This window comes from Pyricularia oryzae, chromosome 2 (assembly GCF_000002495.2).
Source record: "Pyricularia oryzae 70-15 chromosome 2, whole genome shotgun sequence".
In the NCBI taxonomy this organism is placed as follows: Eukaryota; Fungi; Ascomycota; class Sordariomycetes; order Magnaporthales; family Pyriculariaceae; genus Pyricularia; species Pyricularia oryzae.
The window spans coordinates 7,318,499-7,333,490 of NC_017850.1; the positions used below are offsets into that span (position 1 = coordinate 7,318,499).

Consider the following 14,992-nt stretch of genomic DNA (forward strand, 5'->3'; position numbering starts at 1 on the left):
GCAGGAGCCCGGCGGTACGGTAAGGGAAAGGGATGAAGGTGCAGAAGAAGCAAGAGTTTCCTGCAAATGCCGTCCTATGCTGAAGCAAACTAAAAAAAGAGCAAGCCACAACACTTGCCTGCATTGCCTGCCAGCACATTCTCCCCCACACTAGTTAGTTTCTTTTGTGTATTTTTTCGAAGCGGTTTGATCAGCCGTTATTTGTTAAGCTGAACGAAAACGTGAACACATGGCAAGATTAGTAAGACTAAAAAAGTACTACAAAGACAGAAACGTTTCCTATCTTCCGAGTCCTGTTTTGGTGTGTAATAGACGCGTGTACTGTGGCGAGGGTGGGCATATCAACCTGCGAATGGATGTGCTACTACGCAAACCTGAGGCGAGAAGGACGCGTTCCTTAACAGGATAATGGCGCTGAGAACATGCTATTCATGATTTCTGGAGGGTTGAAGGAAACAAGAATAAAATACAATTTGGACAAATTAAAAAGAATCGCAAAAAATAAAGTTTTTTTTCTCTCATAAAATACGAGGTTTTCCGAATCGGTACCTCATCGTCGTCGGGTCTGCAAAGAAGCAAGAATAAATGCAAATTAAAGAAAAACAAAAGACGGCTGCGCAAATCGACCTAGTAAAAGGAGCCTGATCAGGAAGAAATCACAAGCAAAAAGCCATCGGTCACCCGCGGCCGAGTAGCCCAACGAACCAAAAACCGTCGCGATGGTACTTGGTAGCACCCAGAGTGGAAACCAAGCAATAGTCAACGCTCGGGAAATGATCGACCAGGGTTTGCAGAGAGGGGAGGGGGGAAAGGGTTCACTCACTCCAGGAACAAAAAAAAAAAAAAAAAAAAAAAAAAGAAACTACGGCATGCTTCGCACCGCCACATCTTTTTTTTAGGCCTTTGTCTCCCATTCTCTGAAGACTGACTCTGACTTATTGGGGCTGTCTTGCCTACTCCTGTATTACGCATTATAGACAGTTCCGGACCTCATTTGTGTTTTGTCTGGTAACGAAAGATGGCGCTAATTACCCACCTTCCATGTCGCCTTATAATGGGTTCCCAAAGTGGAAACCCGCAACGAAATTTCCAACAGGGGGCTTTTACTGGTTGCATAAGGCAGCATCTTTGGTTCCAATTTGCACCAAAGGCTTTCCCTTACATTAGCCACCATCACGCCCCCTTCCAGCCCCCCAGGGTGGTTGCCACTTTTTTGCCGGCCCAGAAGAGACGCGCGCGTTTTTCTTGGCCCGGGTCGGGGGTGAGGTGCAGGGCGCGTCACTGCTTTTATCTCTTATTTCCCCTTTCCTGTGCTGTGATTTGCTTCTTTGAAAGTTGGGGGAGGAGCTGACTTGGAAAATGTTCCGGCGCTAATTACACGGTAGATATTTCTGCAGGGAGGTACATTTTTAATTACCGTATTTGCTATGTACATTACGTACCTTACCTGCAAAAATATTTTACCTGAGCTACATGATCTGAAGGAAAAAAAAAGACTTGGCAATCAATAAGGCTGGGCTCCATGGCCTACCTAAGGACAACAACTTTGAACCCCTGCGGTTGCAGCTTTCCCACCCCGTACTGGGGTTCATCGACCGACGAAGTATTGATAATTGACGGAAATGCCTCCTCGATGGGGGTCCCCTTTTAATATCACCGTGAATTAAGACCCTTTATCCCTCGCCTTAATTCTCCTCTTTCTTTGCCTACCGCCTGTAAACAGTCAGCGCGCGTTCCCGTCTCTTTTTTCCTTGAACGATCCATTTTTCTTCTTGCACGTTTCTGTGGTTTTGGTTCTTGCAAAGCGCTCTCTCTTTCTTGCGCGCATCTTTCTCTCTCTCTTTTTACTTCATACTCGGGGGCCGTCTTTCTTTAATCGACAGAGTATTAATTTTGATCAACCTCCTCACATTCATTTCGCGTGTTTTCCGCACAAACACTCATTCGACCGCGCTCCCTTGACATACCAAAATAGGAAAAAGTTCCATATTTTTCGCACATTTTTCCCCAAGCTTTTTTTGGCGCACAAACATTGAAGGAAGACAGACGGGAAAGAAAGGGTCACTGGAACGCTGCACTACTCACGTGCCTTCCGAAAACAACACGACATAGTATATCCAGAGAAAAAGACACATAAGGAAGCGAGACACCATCAAAATAGTGCCAGGGATAAGGCATGCAAATATGACGGATGGAGGAGAGGTTGCAGTGTTTAGTCCTGGAGTTGGGGATGAAGTCAAGCCGTACAGAATTCATGTAAGTTTGCCTGTCTCTTTTTACTTTGTTTGATGAGGGAGTTTCGCAAAACGTCCCGCAAGACTATGAAACCATTCGACTGGAGTTTCTGGAATGGCATGGCATTTGATGTTTCCGCTCCCCGCAGACAAGAATGCGATATGGCATGCAGCGCAGCAGTGCAGATCGTTCCTTCTTTATGGGGTGTGATCAATCAGCTTCAAGTGCTTGCTTGCACCGGCCAAAGTGAACCATTCGTTGATCTGTTAGATGGAAACCATCCAACTGTGGATTGCGCATGTCACCAAAGTCCTTTTCCCACTTGTTTCGAAACCTTTTCATTTGTATGGACAAACGAACCAAAATGCGACTGGTTAGCTAACCAACACAAAAGGTTTCGGGCAAATATCTCGACCTCACGCGCCAGAAGTTGGAACTCACTCGGCTGCCGCATGAGAACTCGATCGCAAGATCCGATGATTCTTGGGAGCCAAAGACTGCCGTCGAAGCAGTGATAGACTACTGGCTCGACAGGTTCTCATGGCGTGATCAGGAAGAAAGGTTCAATACGCTTCCCCAGTTCCGAACCGCCATATCGACCGATTCAGCACTGCAGGCGCCCCAGCGCATCCACTTTCTGCACTTTCGCTCGCCGCATCAAGGCGCTGTGCCACTGCTACTTATCCCGCCATTTCCGTTCACCAATCTGTCCGTGGCTCATCTGGGCGAGTCGCTTGCGGACCCTGCTTCTGCCTACGGTGACGACGCAGCTGCCAGGGCGTCACCTCCAATTGCCTTTCACGTGGTGATCCCCTCGATCCCGGGCCTTGGATTCAGCGATGCGCTACCCAGCAACACTGGTGCGGTCCCGGCCACCGTTGAGATGTTGGACCGTCTTATGCGCCGTCTCGAGTATCCCTATTATCTCGCGAGCGGGACCTCGTCGGGCGTATCGTCACCCGCCCGTATTGACTGGCTAATTCTCGAGCGCCTGGCCTTGGAGTATGCGAGCTCGTGTCTAGGGGTCCATATGATCAGCCCGCCGCTACAAGCGCCAAACGTCACCGAAGCGCCTGTTGAGTATGCCAAGTGGAGCATCGCCAGCATTTTCAGCGCAGCCATCCTCGGCTACACTGCCGAAGACTTCACCGCCCTAGCTGCCTCCACCGCCCGAAGCAAAGTGACGATCCTCCAGGATGCGCAGTCAGAAACCCCCGTGCGGACCAGACCATCGACACTGACGAAGCAACGGTACTGCAGTCAATGCGGAGGTGCTTGCAGATACGGCTCTCATCATGAGCACCTGGGCCAGGTAGGGCTCAACTCACTGGCACCGCCGCAGGATGCCAACACACTCGCCTACGCTCTCTGCGACAGCCCGACGGGGCTACTCGTCTACATTCTCAAGATCTTGCGCCTACTGGCTGGCCCTGGCGGTGGGCCGTCGCGGACGTCCACAGCCGACAAAAAGACAATGATGCCGCCGACCTCGACAGTGGCGGGTTTGACGCACGACGACATCGTCACGATCGTAAACCTGGCGTGGCTGCCTGGCGCCGAGTATGCGCTGCGCTTTTGGTCTCAGGCCGCGGCGCGGGGTGAGGCCGAAGCCAATAGGATGCGCAGAATGAGAAATGGCAGCGGGAAGAGGCCAAGGGTGGCTGTCACCGTCTTTCTTGGTGGGAAGAACGAGCCGAACAAGACTGATGGGCAGGGACCTGGGACTGGCAGGGATGTCGGAGAGGATGTCGATGCTGGCGCTGTCAATGAGCAAGGCGGACCAAGATCAAGAGCAGGTGTGGAAGGGCCGATGCAATCGCCAAACGGCGACCATGCGCCGCTTGCAGAACTCCCAGAGCTGCCTGCAGGGAGCAGAGCCGCTCCAGAGCCGTATGTGTGCCCGGCCTGGGGCAACTCGCGCTTCGAGGTGATGTTCGCTCAGCGCGTGTCTGGAAAGCCCGGTTTGCTCGCCTGGGAGAGGCCGCAAATTATCTTGGATGGTATCCGTGAGCTAGCTCGGGCAGTTGTGAAAACAGACAAACGACTTACGGCTACTAAGCCGCAGATGGTGCGTCTGGAATCCGTGATTATCGACGACGGCAAGAAGGACGATAAGCAACGGGATCGACCCACCACTGCAACCGTGCAGCCAGAATCTTCTGTTGCGACGCACAACGCCAGAGAAACCGAACAGCCCACGACAGCAGAAGCAGAAGCAACAGCAGCTCAAGCTTCCTCGTCCCCCAGGCCCTCGTCATCAAGGTCCAACAAAGGCAAGGGACCGGAAATGAACGACACGGACAAGACCACGATAACCCCACAATTACCACAGAAGCCCGATCCGGCGAGACTGTCCAGCACAGACTCTTCGCCACGGGAACGCATCGTGGGCCTCGCACGGATCCCAGAGGTGGAGGATGACGAGCTGCTGAAGCCTCCGCCGCTGCCACGGGGCGACAGCGTGTTCCAGGATGAGTCGAGTCCTGACACTCTCGTCGTGACGACCCCGCCTCTTGGGGGAACACCACCCATCGTCACCAGCCCGCTCCCGCCCCCGATCAAGAGACCGCAGTCGGCGGACAAGCACAACTTGGACGACAGCGACAGCCCACAACCAATAAGCCCGCCGCCGAGGAGCGAGAGGCGGTTATCGATCAACCCAGACAGGCCGACGACGTCAGGCGATGGCGGTGAAACACCAAACTGAACAAAACATATTTCGAGCCTAAGCTATGGCATTGTTTCATATCATGTACTTGATCATTTTTTCTTGTGGCGTCAGTTTCATTTGGAATCTTCACATTATACCCCATTTTGTTCTCTTCTTTTTTTTTTCCTGATAACAGCAGCTGCCTTGGCGGTACATTATGGGGTGGACACTTTGGTCGAGGATTGTTGTACTTGGTTGGATTTAATCGTGGATGGTTTGTATGTGACAGAAACATAGGTAGCTTTTTGCGTCTGTTATTTCTAATGGGTAATGATCATAAGGGCATACGTTAATGCATATACACGGGGCATGGCGAGCTTAAGTAGAATATGCGCAAAAAATACAAATACAATGAAGATATATTAGTCTTTTCGATTTAGTACCCTTTCCTCAAGCGGATGAGCAATGTGTGCAAATTGAAGCTACATTAGGCCCTAATGTCAAGCTGTGAAATGGTGCAATCGCTGCCTGGAGCTCATCCCAACCCAGCCAATCAAGGCAGCCGCAACCAGCCGTTTCAATGCGCAACCAGCTTCGCGTCAGCGCCGGTTGACGTCACCATTCCATGCACTTCACGCTCCCCCGCCTCCAGATTGTCGACCTTGTGACAGTTCGCTAGCCAATTGCTTAGCCTGTCCAATCTGTTCCATCGTCGGTCTTGAAGTTCGTTTGTCCCTCTGCTTTTCCTCTCGGTATTTATTCTCTTCTTGTTCTCTGTTTTAGCAGGGGCACAACAAAACCAAGCAAACATACAAACTCAATTCGCAGACACCAGCCAACCAAAAAACAGAAAAACAAAAAAACAATACAAAATGTTCTCCCTCGCCATCCTCAATGTCTTCATCGCCCAGCTGTGGCTGGCCCTCCTCACGCACGCCGCGCCCATCGCGGAGGAGACGCTCACGGCCACCGGCCACGGCAACGCTTGGCAATACGGAACCGGCGGCGGCATCCTGGGTCTCATTGTGCTTGTCCTGGACGTGATTGCATTCAGTAAGTCCTTTTTTGTTTGTCCTCAAATATACAGAACATTGCATTCTTCAGACAAGGGGATGTTTTCTTTCCTCGTTGCCTCAAAGCGTCTAGCTCGATTTGCTAATCAATCCTGTGCCCAACTCCAACAGTCGAGATCCTCGGGTCGAACCGCGAGCCGAGCGGCAAGCTGCTCTGGTGCCTGGTCGTCTTCCTCTTCCCCATCGTCGGCATGGTAATCTACTACCTGTTCTCGAACCGGGCGAGCCACGGCTCGTCTGGTTACGAACCTGTGGCGTAAAGAAGAAGGAAGCTCCTTCGTGTGGACATGGGCGGGCCGAGCTGCTGGGAGACTTCCGAACGGCGTCATGGCAGAATGGGTGGTACAATGTGGCTGGGTCAGGAGGGGCAGTGGTGAGACGGAGACACAGCATGGCATGGTAGTTGTGGTTGAAATTTGGCTTTGAAGGTTCTGAGCATCAGATGTTTGTCAGGGGATTGTTCACATCGGATCCTGCATGCTTACGCCCCGGTTGTTGATACTTGTGGTTTTGCGTGCATAGCTGGTTGTTGGCGATGGTAAAAGGCCATCACGATATTTTTCCGTGGTTGTTAAGGAGTTACGATTCGGTGACTTAAAGATATCCTCTCATTGTGCGTCGTTCTGACTTCGTAGTACTTGGCATATTTCACCCTTATGACAAATCGCCCAAAGGTGTCGTCAGTGTAGGCTGGCCACGAATGATGCAACACGGAAACAAGGGATGGCACTGTGCTGTGCTGTGCTGCAACAAAACCCCTTGGCTGGATTGGGCAGAAGTACCTGTAAGCCACAAGCCACGGATGATGTTTTGCTGGACAAGTTTGAAAATCCTCATCCCATGTGATGCATGCAGAAGTGACGATATTAGGAGATGAGAAGTAAAACTGGGCGGCAACAGTGACGCAGGATTAAGCCACGACTCACTAAGAGCATTTCAAGTCAAAGAGATGTTTGTCAATTCAGCGGGCTACCGTTGAAAAACGCCAACAAAGAATTGGATGTGATGAACGAAGACGAGAACGATTCGGATTTGCAGTACACAATTGTTACCTTATCCATCCAAGCCATCTTATCTAGATTCATGGCTATACTGCTGACTCATCACTGAAACCAGCCAAGACCAACCGAACCCCACACTACGAGCTCAGCTCCCTGTTCCTGGTCCATCCATCTGTACCAACCGAACCAAAGCCACATCCACCTCCGAGGTGACGACGACCAGCACAAGGCGTGAAACCAGACCAGAGTTGGGCATCTCCGACGCCGCAGAAACATCGAATCGCACCAATCGACATAATCGCACGTCGAAGCAATCAAAGATACCAACCTGCCCTGGCAGATCCCTGAGCTGCCACGATGGGCGCCAGCGACTCCAAGCTAGTGTTCAAGAAGGGCATCTTCAGGCTGTCCGAGGAGAGACACATCCCCGCCGATGATTCCTACTGGACTTCGGTAAGCTCTACCACACACGACCTGGGTGGCATGAAACCAAATGCTTCGCATGCCCCTGCGTTATGCACTCTTTGCTAATACACACCGTCTTGCGCAAAACAAATTTAGTTCTGGGAGCTGCCCGAATCCTCCGAAGACGTCTTTAGCCTCTTCGCGCCCGCCGACATCCGCCGAACCCGCGACAATGCGCTCGAGAACCTCGAGACCCTGATATTAGCGATAACATCGCGCCTCTTCACCCTGCGCCATCACCCCTCCTTCCCCGACGCCGAGATCGCCCCGGACCGCGAGGCGCTCAACTGCATCCGGGTCCTCACCCGGATCCTGCCATACCTGTACGAGCTCGAGTCGCTGCAGGCGTGGGAGGATAGGTTCTTCTGGGGAACCCGGAGGAAGCGCACCAGGCGCGCAAAGCTCGCCAGCGAGGTGCTATTTGATGGGTCGCAGCCTACATCGCCCACGACGACTGACGGCGGCTTTGACGATGGGGGTGGCAATGGGGGTGGCAATGGGGATAATAAAAAGCCCAAGGCGGCCGGCGATGATGGCTATGAGGATGCGAGGCCGCTGGGAGCGGAGCTCATCGACACATTGATTGACCTCCTCTTCTTGACCGAGTTCACGGTCCCGAGGCAGGCGGTTCCTGCAGGTGCCGCGGCGGCAGGCAGACCAAAGGTCAGCTATGCGATCTGGCAGAGCGGTGTTGGCTGCAACCAGACTACGCAGACAACGAGGGAATTCGAGAGCAATCGGACCGAGATCCTACGGTTGCTGCTGACGCTGTGTAGCCAGAGCATGTACATGTCGGCCAATGTTCTGCCACAGCGTGGGGTGAAGGCGTTGACGCATATCTGCACGTGCCCTGATAAGCAGGTTGTGCTGTCGATGTTGTGCTCGCTACTGAATACGGTATGTTTGGACAAAGGCTGTATCCACCTGAGCCATATTCTTGATGGAATAGACTGCCATGGAAGCATTGCATGTTGTTAACACCATAAAAACAGACATTAAAATACCAGCCTACGAGCTGGCGCGTGCCATACAATACGCTACTGACAAGGGACGCCAAACAGACCCTGACAACCTACACCATGCAGCTCTTATTAGTTGTCATTCTATACCCGGTCCCTGATAACGCCAATGGCCAGGCACAGAAAAACTACTACAGGCACTTCCTGGGTCGGATACACCGTCCGCAAGACTTTCAGTTCATTGTGGACGGCATGACACGCATTCTCAACCAGCCAATGCAGGCAAACCCAACATCCTACATCCCCGGAGCGGTGGCACAGTCGTCAGCTGCTACGGTCAAGTTCGCCCCCGAAACCATCATGCTCTTTTGGGAGACGACTCAGTGCAACAAACGCTTCCGATCTTTCATAATCGACACCCAGCGCGCCCACGACTTTGTAATATCGGTTTTATTCTATGCGATTGAGTTCAAGGGGGATAGCTCGAGGCAGGGTGTAGTCAGGATGTGTGCCTTCTTGCTGCAGACGCTGAGCATGGAGAAGAATTTTGGTATCAATTTGAATAAGAGTTTTGAGGCGCAGGACACCCTGCCGCCTGCCATTAGGATACCTGCTTTCCGCGGCACGTACGCGGATTTCCTCATCCAGGTATGTACCCAACACGACGCATCTATGATGCTTGCGCTGTGGAGTGTCTGCTGTTAACAAAAACTTCACTCGACAGTCCATTTATAACCTCATCACCACGAGCAAGGGCAAGCTATCAGCTATATACCCTGTCCTGCTTGCAGTAATCAACAACATAGCGCCCTACCTACAAGGAATCAACGCTACTACCAGCTCCAGGCTGTTGCAGCTCTTTGCTTCCATGTCTTCGCCATCATTCCTCTTGGCCAACGAGAGCAATCATGACCTGTTGCGCTCTCTTCTCGAGGCGATGAACACAATTATTGAGCATCAGTATAAGAGTATGAAATTCTACATGCGGCGTCTTCGTTTGGATATCGAACTAATGATTATTGCAAACTAGGTAACGCTGATTTTGTGCTTGCGGTTTTGAAGAATAGGAAGCGCATAGAAGCATTACGCAACTTCACGTTAGAGAGCGGACAAGAAGAGATTGAACGCCGCAAGAAACGGCGAAAAGAGGATGGCTTGGCCTCAGACCCCCTGTCTGATGTGGGGTCTACTCGAAACTCGCTGGAGAGTATCAACAGCCCAACTACAATGCCTTCCAGGGAATCTTCAACACAACCCGGTGCCCCTGCTGGGAATGAGGAAGACAACACCTTTGCAATTGGAGATGACGACGACAGCGATGACGAGGCAAGACCCACGCCGGCACAGAGCGATGTGCCTTCACGGTCCTCATCTGTTGCGTCTACGACGAACCGCCGGGGAATCCCGCAATCCGTTGATGGTGATGCAGAGGACGCATTGCCGACCCAGCTCAGGGGCATGTCGGAGAAAGCACGGGGCAAGATGCCGGCAGGGTACTCATTCTCCAGGCAAAACTCAACTACATCACTTGGAGGCAGCTCTGTTGCCGGGAGTGCTGCTGGCATGGCTGCTTCAGCGTCCTCGCCATTCCTATCTGGGGGCCCTGGCGGCTACTTTGAGCCCACGGCTCAATGGATCGACAGTTGGCTACCGGAGCTACCACTACATACACTCCTGACGCTGATACAGCAGCTGACGGCGTTGCTTCCAAGGCAAGTCCTCGCGCCAGAAGCGTCGGCCGCCACAGACCCCCGCGGGCACGAGCAGGTACTATCCCGGATTCGTAGCACGGAGCTCGTGGGCATCGATACGGACGCGGCACACCCGCGCGTGCACTTGTTTGAGTGGTCGCAGCTTGCACTCGGCTGGTATGAATCGCTTGTGTGGAGCTTCGTCTTTTCGGCAGAGCTGCAAGCCGCGCGTGGTACGGCGGGAATCTGGAACGGGACGGCAATCCGGCTGTTCAGAGTCGTCCAGGACGCCCAGGCTCCGCAGGGTCCGAGTCTGAGCAGCCCGCGCGGCGCGGTCGACGCGGTTGGAAGCAACTTGGTCAGCCGCATCGGGGCCATCAACCTGAGGGGCGCGGCGGAGAGTCTAGGCAGGGCTAGTGCGGGTGGGAACGCGGGCGGAGGTGCAAGTGAGGGTGCTGCAAGGAGGGGCAGTGTCGAGAGGTAGTTTTTTTTTTGGGACAACGATCTGGTTTTTCTTCCTTTTTGGCGGTTCATCGTTACTCGGAGCGTTTGAAATGTGGTTATCCTTGAGCATTGCATCGAAGCTACTGCGGCCCTTTTGTTGCAGGCAGGCACGTCATGATTTTGGTATTGGTTACCTTCCTTTTACTCCTTTCAGGTTCTTTGGTGATGTTTTCGATATCATGGAGGCTTGGTATTCGTGCGCTCTGTTGAAGCCGCCTTTACTGCGCAATACGTGGCCGCGTACATGCTATGGTGGCGCACAAGTAACTGCGACTGGTCTGACGGTACAAGCCCCAGAAAGTTGTAATCGTCACCTCAAGACAAGCGGAGTTATTATGCGAGCGACCTGCGAGTCAATTGCTCAGGGTACAATCTTGCACAGACTAAACGGGGGTAATTATTACAACTGGTCTACTTACATGGGTTCAGGGCCATATCTATGCCGCTTTTGATGGGCTGAAGAAAGGGTTTCTACACCAGGCTTGCCATTGTTCAACATTAAAGGACATCGGAAGCAAGACCCAAGTATACGAAACAGAGTTACCAGAGCTCCCCCTGTTCCCATGCGGTCCCTTCATATATTGCTTTTCCTCCCTCTTTCTTTTCTTTTCAGACCACACCGCGTCCGTCGGTTGCACCGGCAACAGACTGTGTGAGGCAGCCTTTTGCTCACAACCGTCACAAAGAATTGTACCGACAACATGCGCAAGTCTCTACGCAGTGCTCGCAGAACCGCCATCAACCCCGTCGCAGTTCGGGACCTTCTCATTCGTTGTAGCTCAAGACCTCGAAGCGACAGTCGGAAACTGCCCCGCGATGCTGCAGTCGGCGATGGCAACGATGATCCTCGAGGCAAGTTATAAATGCCTGTCTGTCAAAGAGACAGCAAACGCGCTGCCGTCAAAGTCGGACGAGTGTACTTGCATCTCTTGCCATTTTGCAGTAGAAATTGCACCTTGTTGGTCCACATTGGTCATGTCTTGCTTACACTCCATGGCACTCGTCGTTTTTTTTTTCTCAAAAGGCCGCGGCAAGGTTCAATCCCGCCGCACTCAGCACCCAAAAGGAGCCTGCGCGCCGGACCTCGTCGCCTCGGCAGGCGTCGCTAGAGTCGCAAATTCGGGAGTTCCTGCACGCCAAAAAGCCGAGAGAGCAAGGAGCGGGAAAAGAACCCCTCGAGCAGCTCCAAGCAGCCCAGGCGGCAGCAGCGGCAGCAGCTCTTGTCGCCCAGCCGTCCGCCCAGCCGGTGGCGATGCACCTGGGAATGTTTGAGATCGGCAAGCCGCTCGGCAGGGGCAAGTTTGGGCGCGTGTACCTGGCGCGGGAGCGCGAGCACGGCTTCGTGTGCGCGCTCAAGGTCCTCCACAAGCGCGAGCTGCAGGACGCGCACGTCGAGAGGCAGGTGCAGCGCGAGATTGAGATCCAGAGCAACCTTCGGCACCCAAACATATTGAAAATGTATGGGCACTTTCACGACTCGAAGCGGATCTTCATCATTCTGGAGTTTGCCGGCAAGGGAGAGCTGTACAAGCACCTGAGGAAGGAGACGAGGTTCCCCGAGTGGAGGGCGGCGCAGTGCATTGCGCAAATGGCGTCGGCGCTGCGGTATCTGCACCGCAAGCACGTCATGCATCGCGACATCAAGCCGGAAAATATCCTGGTGGGGTTTTATGGCGAGATCAAAATCTCCGATTTTGGCTGGAGTGTCCATGCGCCCAGCGATCGCCGAACGACGTTTTGCGGGACGCTGGACTATCTGCCGCCAGAGATGATCAAGCCGCGCACGGCGGACAAGTCGTACGATCATAGGGTCGACCTGTGGGCGTTGGGGGTCTTGACGTATGAGCTGCTGGTGGGCGAGGCGCCGTTTGAGGACACGCCTGCCATGACGCACAAGAAGATCACGCGCCGGGACATGAAGGTCCCGTCGTTTGTGAGTCGGGAAGCGAGTGATCTTATTCTCAAGGTTTGTTTATCATTGCGAGTTTCTAACTTAGGACCATGTAGAAGAGTGCTAACATCTTTCGAAAAAGTTGCTCGTGGTGGATCCCAATAAGAGACTCCCGCTCGACAAAGTACTAGATCACCCCTGGATTGTCAAGCATTGTAGGAACCAGAAGGCATCAGACAGGTTACTGCCCTCGACCGGCAACACACCCCCAGAAGACTAAACAAAAAGGAGTGGCCCAGGAATTAAGGAGACATCAGCCAAGGGTCAAAAACATGAGATATAGAAAGTAAATTGAAGAGGGACACGTCACATTAACAGAATTGCTTTCAGGCGTTGGTGTGGCGGAATATGTTTGCAGGGCTTTCGGGCGTTCAGGTCATTTGGGACAACGGCTTTTGGCTAGTAAAAATATGATTTGCGGCCCTTTCGGAACTTCATTGGTCTTTGCAGAAGCGCGCTTTCTGTGTATAATGCAAGTAGTTCACCACAAACAAGACAAGGACGATCAAGAAGCCCAGATAACACCGCCATATTCTCGGCATGAGGGCTATCCCCTTGGTCTGAGTACAAAACACAAATTTACCGGGGCTTTGGTATTATGGCTACAGCTTGCACATTATAGACTTCCTCACAGAATGGCAACCACCGTCTACGGGGACTGTCAAATTTATACCATTTCTCGACGCCCCGCGGGAAGCCTAGTATCTGCCTCTTGATGGGCTCCAAACCCAAGTGAATCGTCGCAAGTGGAGGTACGCTATTACTGTCCTCTGCGCAGTTCATCGCCTCATTTCTCCGTTCACGCAGATCCTCTCGGATGGGCACCCGAACTGGGAATTCGTGTTGAGTTATAGAGGCCTTGATGAAGCTGCAAAAAAGTATAAAAGCTTTACTCAAAAGTAACCCTGCGAGAATCTTTACCCGCGCCTTGGGCTGCTGCTTTCACCGCCGGCCCCGCTGGAAACGACGGCGCCTTCCCCTTGGTGTGGTAAAGGGGAGTCAGGGTTGTACGGCCATTTGCAAAATAACCAAGGTCATTCTTCCTCAGATGTATAAGTTCAAAATCATCCAGTCTATCTGATGCTTTCTTTTGATGTGCCATCGAATATTGTCCCTTTCCGCAATGCCCTTGTCGTTTTCGATAGAGTATCGACATTCTTCGTATGGACAGTAGTATACACCATCTTGTGAATGTGCGAAGTCTACGTGTTTTTCCAGCTGAATTCGTGTGCCGAAATGACGGTTGCAATCGGGATATGTGCAAAGATTTGCATTCCTGGTATCTTTTGTGGATGAGTGTACAGTGTTCTTGATGCCTCAGCTAAGGAATATGGACAAGATAAGATAGCGGCATATGCATTGTATCTAAATATGCTCACTTTAACTTGGTTTTGCTGGAGAGTTTCCGATCACAGTTTGGGCATGTGTTGGTTTTGCTTCTTTCATCTTCAGTAGGGTTGGTGTTCTTCAAAGGGGAAGAAGCCTGATTTGCATCGCCGGCATCGGATTCCCCAGAAGCTACTGGGTCTTCCGTCGAATAGCCAACAGACAAGGCCTCCGGATCGCTCGGCGGCACATCAAAATCCCCATGCGTCAGGGTGAAAAGCGCCAGCGTCTCCATGTGACCGGCGACATGGGGCATTCGGGCGCTTCAGAGACATGCTCTTACTGCAGAACAGACATTGCTGGATGGCAGAATCCTCAGTGGCAACCTCGCTGACTTGGAGCAGCACCTTGAGGTACTGAGGCTGCTTTGCTATGTCGTCTCCGTTGGAGTGGGTGCTTTCTATGTGCGAAGCCACCTGCTCGCTCGTCGGGCATTTATGGCTACAGCTCCGACAGGTCTAGGTTCGGCGGTGCACTTGCATCTCGTGATAGATCCACTCGTGGCGTGTGACGTAGAGCTTTTCCGCTCGACGCAGTCGGGGAAGGTGCATGCGTATGGCCTCAGGTCTCGAAAGACGTGTCGCCTGTTGGAGCAGGTTGTTAGTTTTAATTAGGCAGTAGATGAATCGTAGATCCTCTGCACACTCAGTAGGTAGATCGGCACATAGTCTAGTGGGTACATACTTCCAACGATCCTCGATCTTGAGTAGAAGCTCCTTTCTGCTCCGTCCATATCCGCAGCCTCTCAAACTCCTCCGAGATGCCTGTTTGGTCAACGTCGTGGTAACGAGGACTGGTTGCTCAGCAGAAAAATCAGATCACCATAATAGTTCGAGGCTCTTGCTTGCTCCAGCCGTAATCCCACTGCTTTGGCCGTGGTGTGTGTCAAATTCTGACTCTGGGTCTCAATCTGAGCCGTCAATCGATGCCGAGGGATCTTTCATGTTGTCAACGACACAGGCAAACAAATAGTTGTGCGAAGAATGTGTGACTTTCCCTGTTATGTCTTGGACGCCTATTGTCCTAGGTCAAACATAGTAACCGGGTACAAGCAGCTTACTATGCTTGTTTCTTCTC

At 52.4% G+C, this 14,992-nt stretch overlaps 5 protein-coding genes across 5 annotated transcripts; 4 read left to right on the plus strand and 1 right to left on the minus strand.

Moving 5' to 3' along the window:
• The first annotated feature begins 1,592 nt into the window (after positions 1 to 1,592).
• Positions 1,593 to 5,303, plus strand: MGG_07340 (epoxide hydrolase). Its single transcript, XM_003715530.1, has 2 exons — positions 1,593 to 2,256; positions 2,630 to 5,303. Exons 1-2 carry the CDS (start codon positions 2,185 to 2,187, stop codon positions 4,940 to 4,942), a joined length of 2,385 nt encoding a protein of 794 aa, XP_003715578.1. The 5' UTR covers positions 1,593 to 2,184; the 3' UTR covers positions 4,943 to 5,303.
• Positions 5,304 to 5,526: 223 nt separating this feature from the next.
• MGG_07341 (uncharacterized protein) lies at positions 5,527 to 6,686 on the plus strand. The gene is made up of 2 exons (XM_003715531.1): positions 5,527 to 5,938; positions 6,070 to 6,686. The coding sequence occupies exons 1-2, from the start codon at positions 5,758 to 5,760 to the stop codon at positions 6,216 to 6,218; spliced, it is 330 nt and encodes a 109-aa protein (XP_003715579.1). The 5' UTR covers positions 5,527 to 5,757; the 3' UTR covers positions 6,219 to 6,686.
• A 630-nt stretch (positions 6,687 to 7,316) lies between these two features.
• Positions 7,317 to 10,558, plus strand: MGG_15090 (uncharacterized protein; the record flags this gene model as incomplete). The annotated part of the gene is made up of 5 exons (XM_003715532.1): positions 7,317 to 7,412; positions 7,521 to 8,321; positions 8,417 to 9,031; positions 9,108 to 9,351; positions 9,414 to 10,558. The coding sequence occupies 5 exons, from the start codon at positions 7,317 to 7,319 to the stop codon at positions 10,556 to 10,558; spliced, it is 2,901 nt and encodes a 966-aa protein (XP_003715580.1).
• A 721-nt stretch (positions 10,559 to 11,279) lies between these two features.
• On the plus strand, positions 11,280 to 12,749 carry MGG_12408 (AUR protein kinase; the record flags this gene model as incomplete). The annotated part of the gene is made up of 3 exons (XM_003715533.1): positions 11,280 to 11,434; positions 11,635 to 12,544; positions 12,612 to 12,749. 3 exons carry the CDS (start codon positions 11,280 to 11,282, stop codon positions 12,747 to 12,749), a joined length of 1,203 nt encoding a protein of 400 aa, XP_003715581.1.
• A 359-nt stretch (positions 12,750 to 13,108) lies between these two features.
• MGG_15907 (uncharacterized protein) lies at positions 13,109 to 14,171 on the minus strand (the record flags this gene model as incomplete). Its single annotated transcript, XM_003715534.1, has 2 exons — positions 13,109 to 13,397; positions 13,909 to 14,171. 2 exons carry the CDS (start codon positions 14,169 to 14,171, stop codon positions 13,109 to 13,111), a joined length of 552 nt encoding a protein of 183 aa, XP_003715582.1.
• Positions 14,172 to 14,992: the final 821 nt, after the last annotated feature.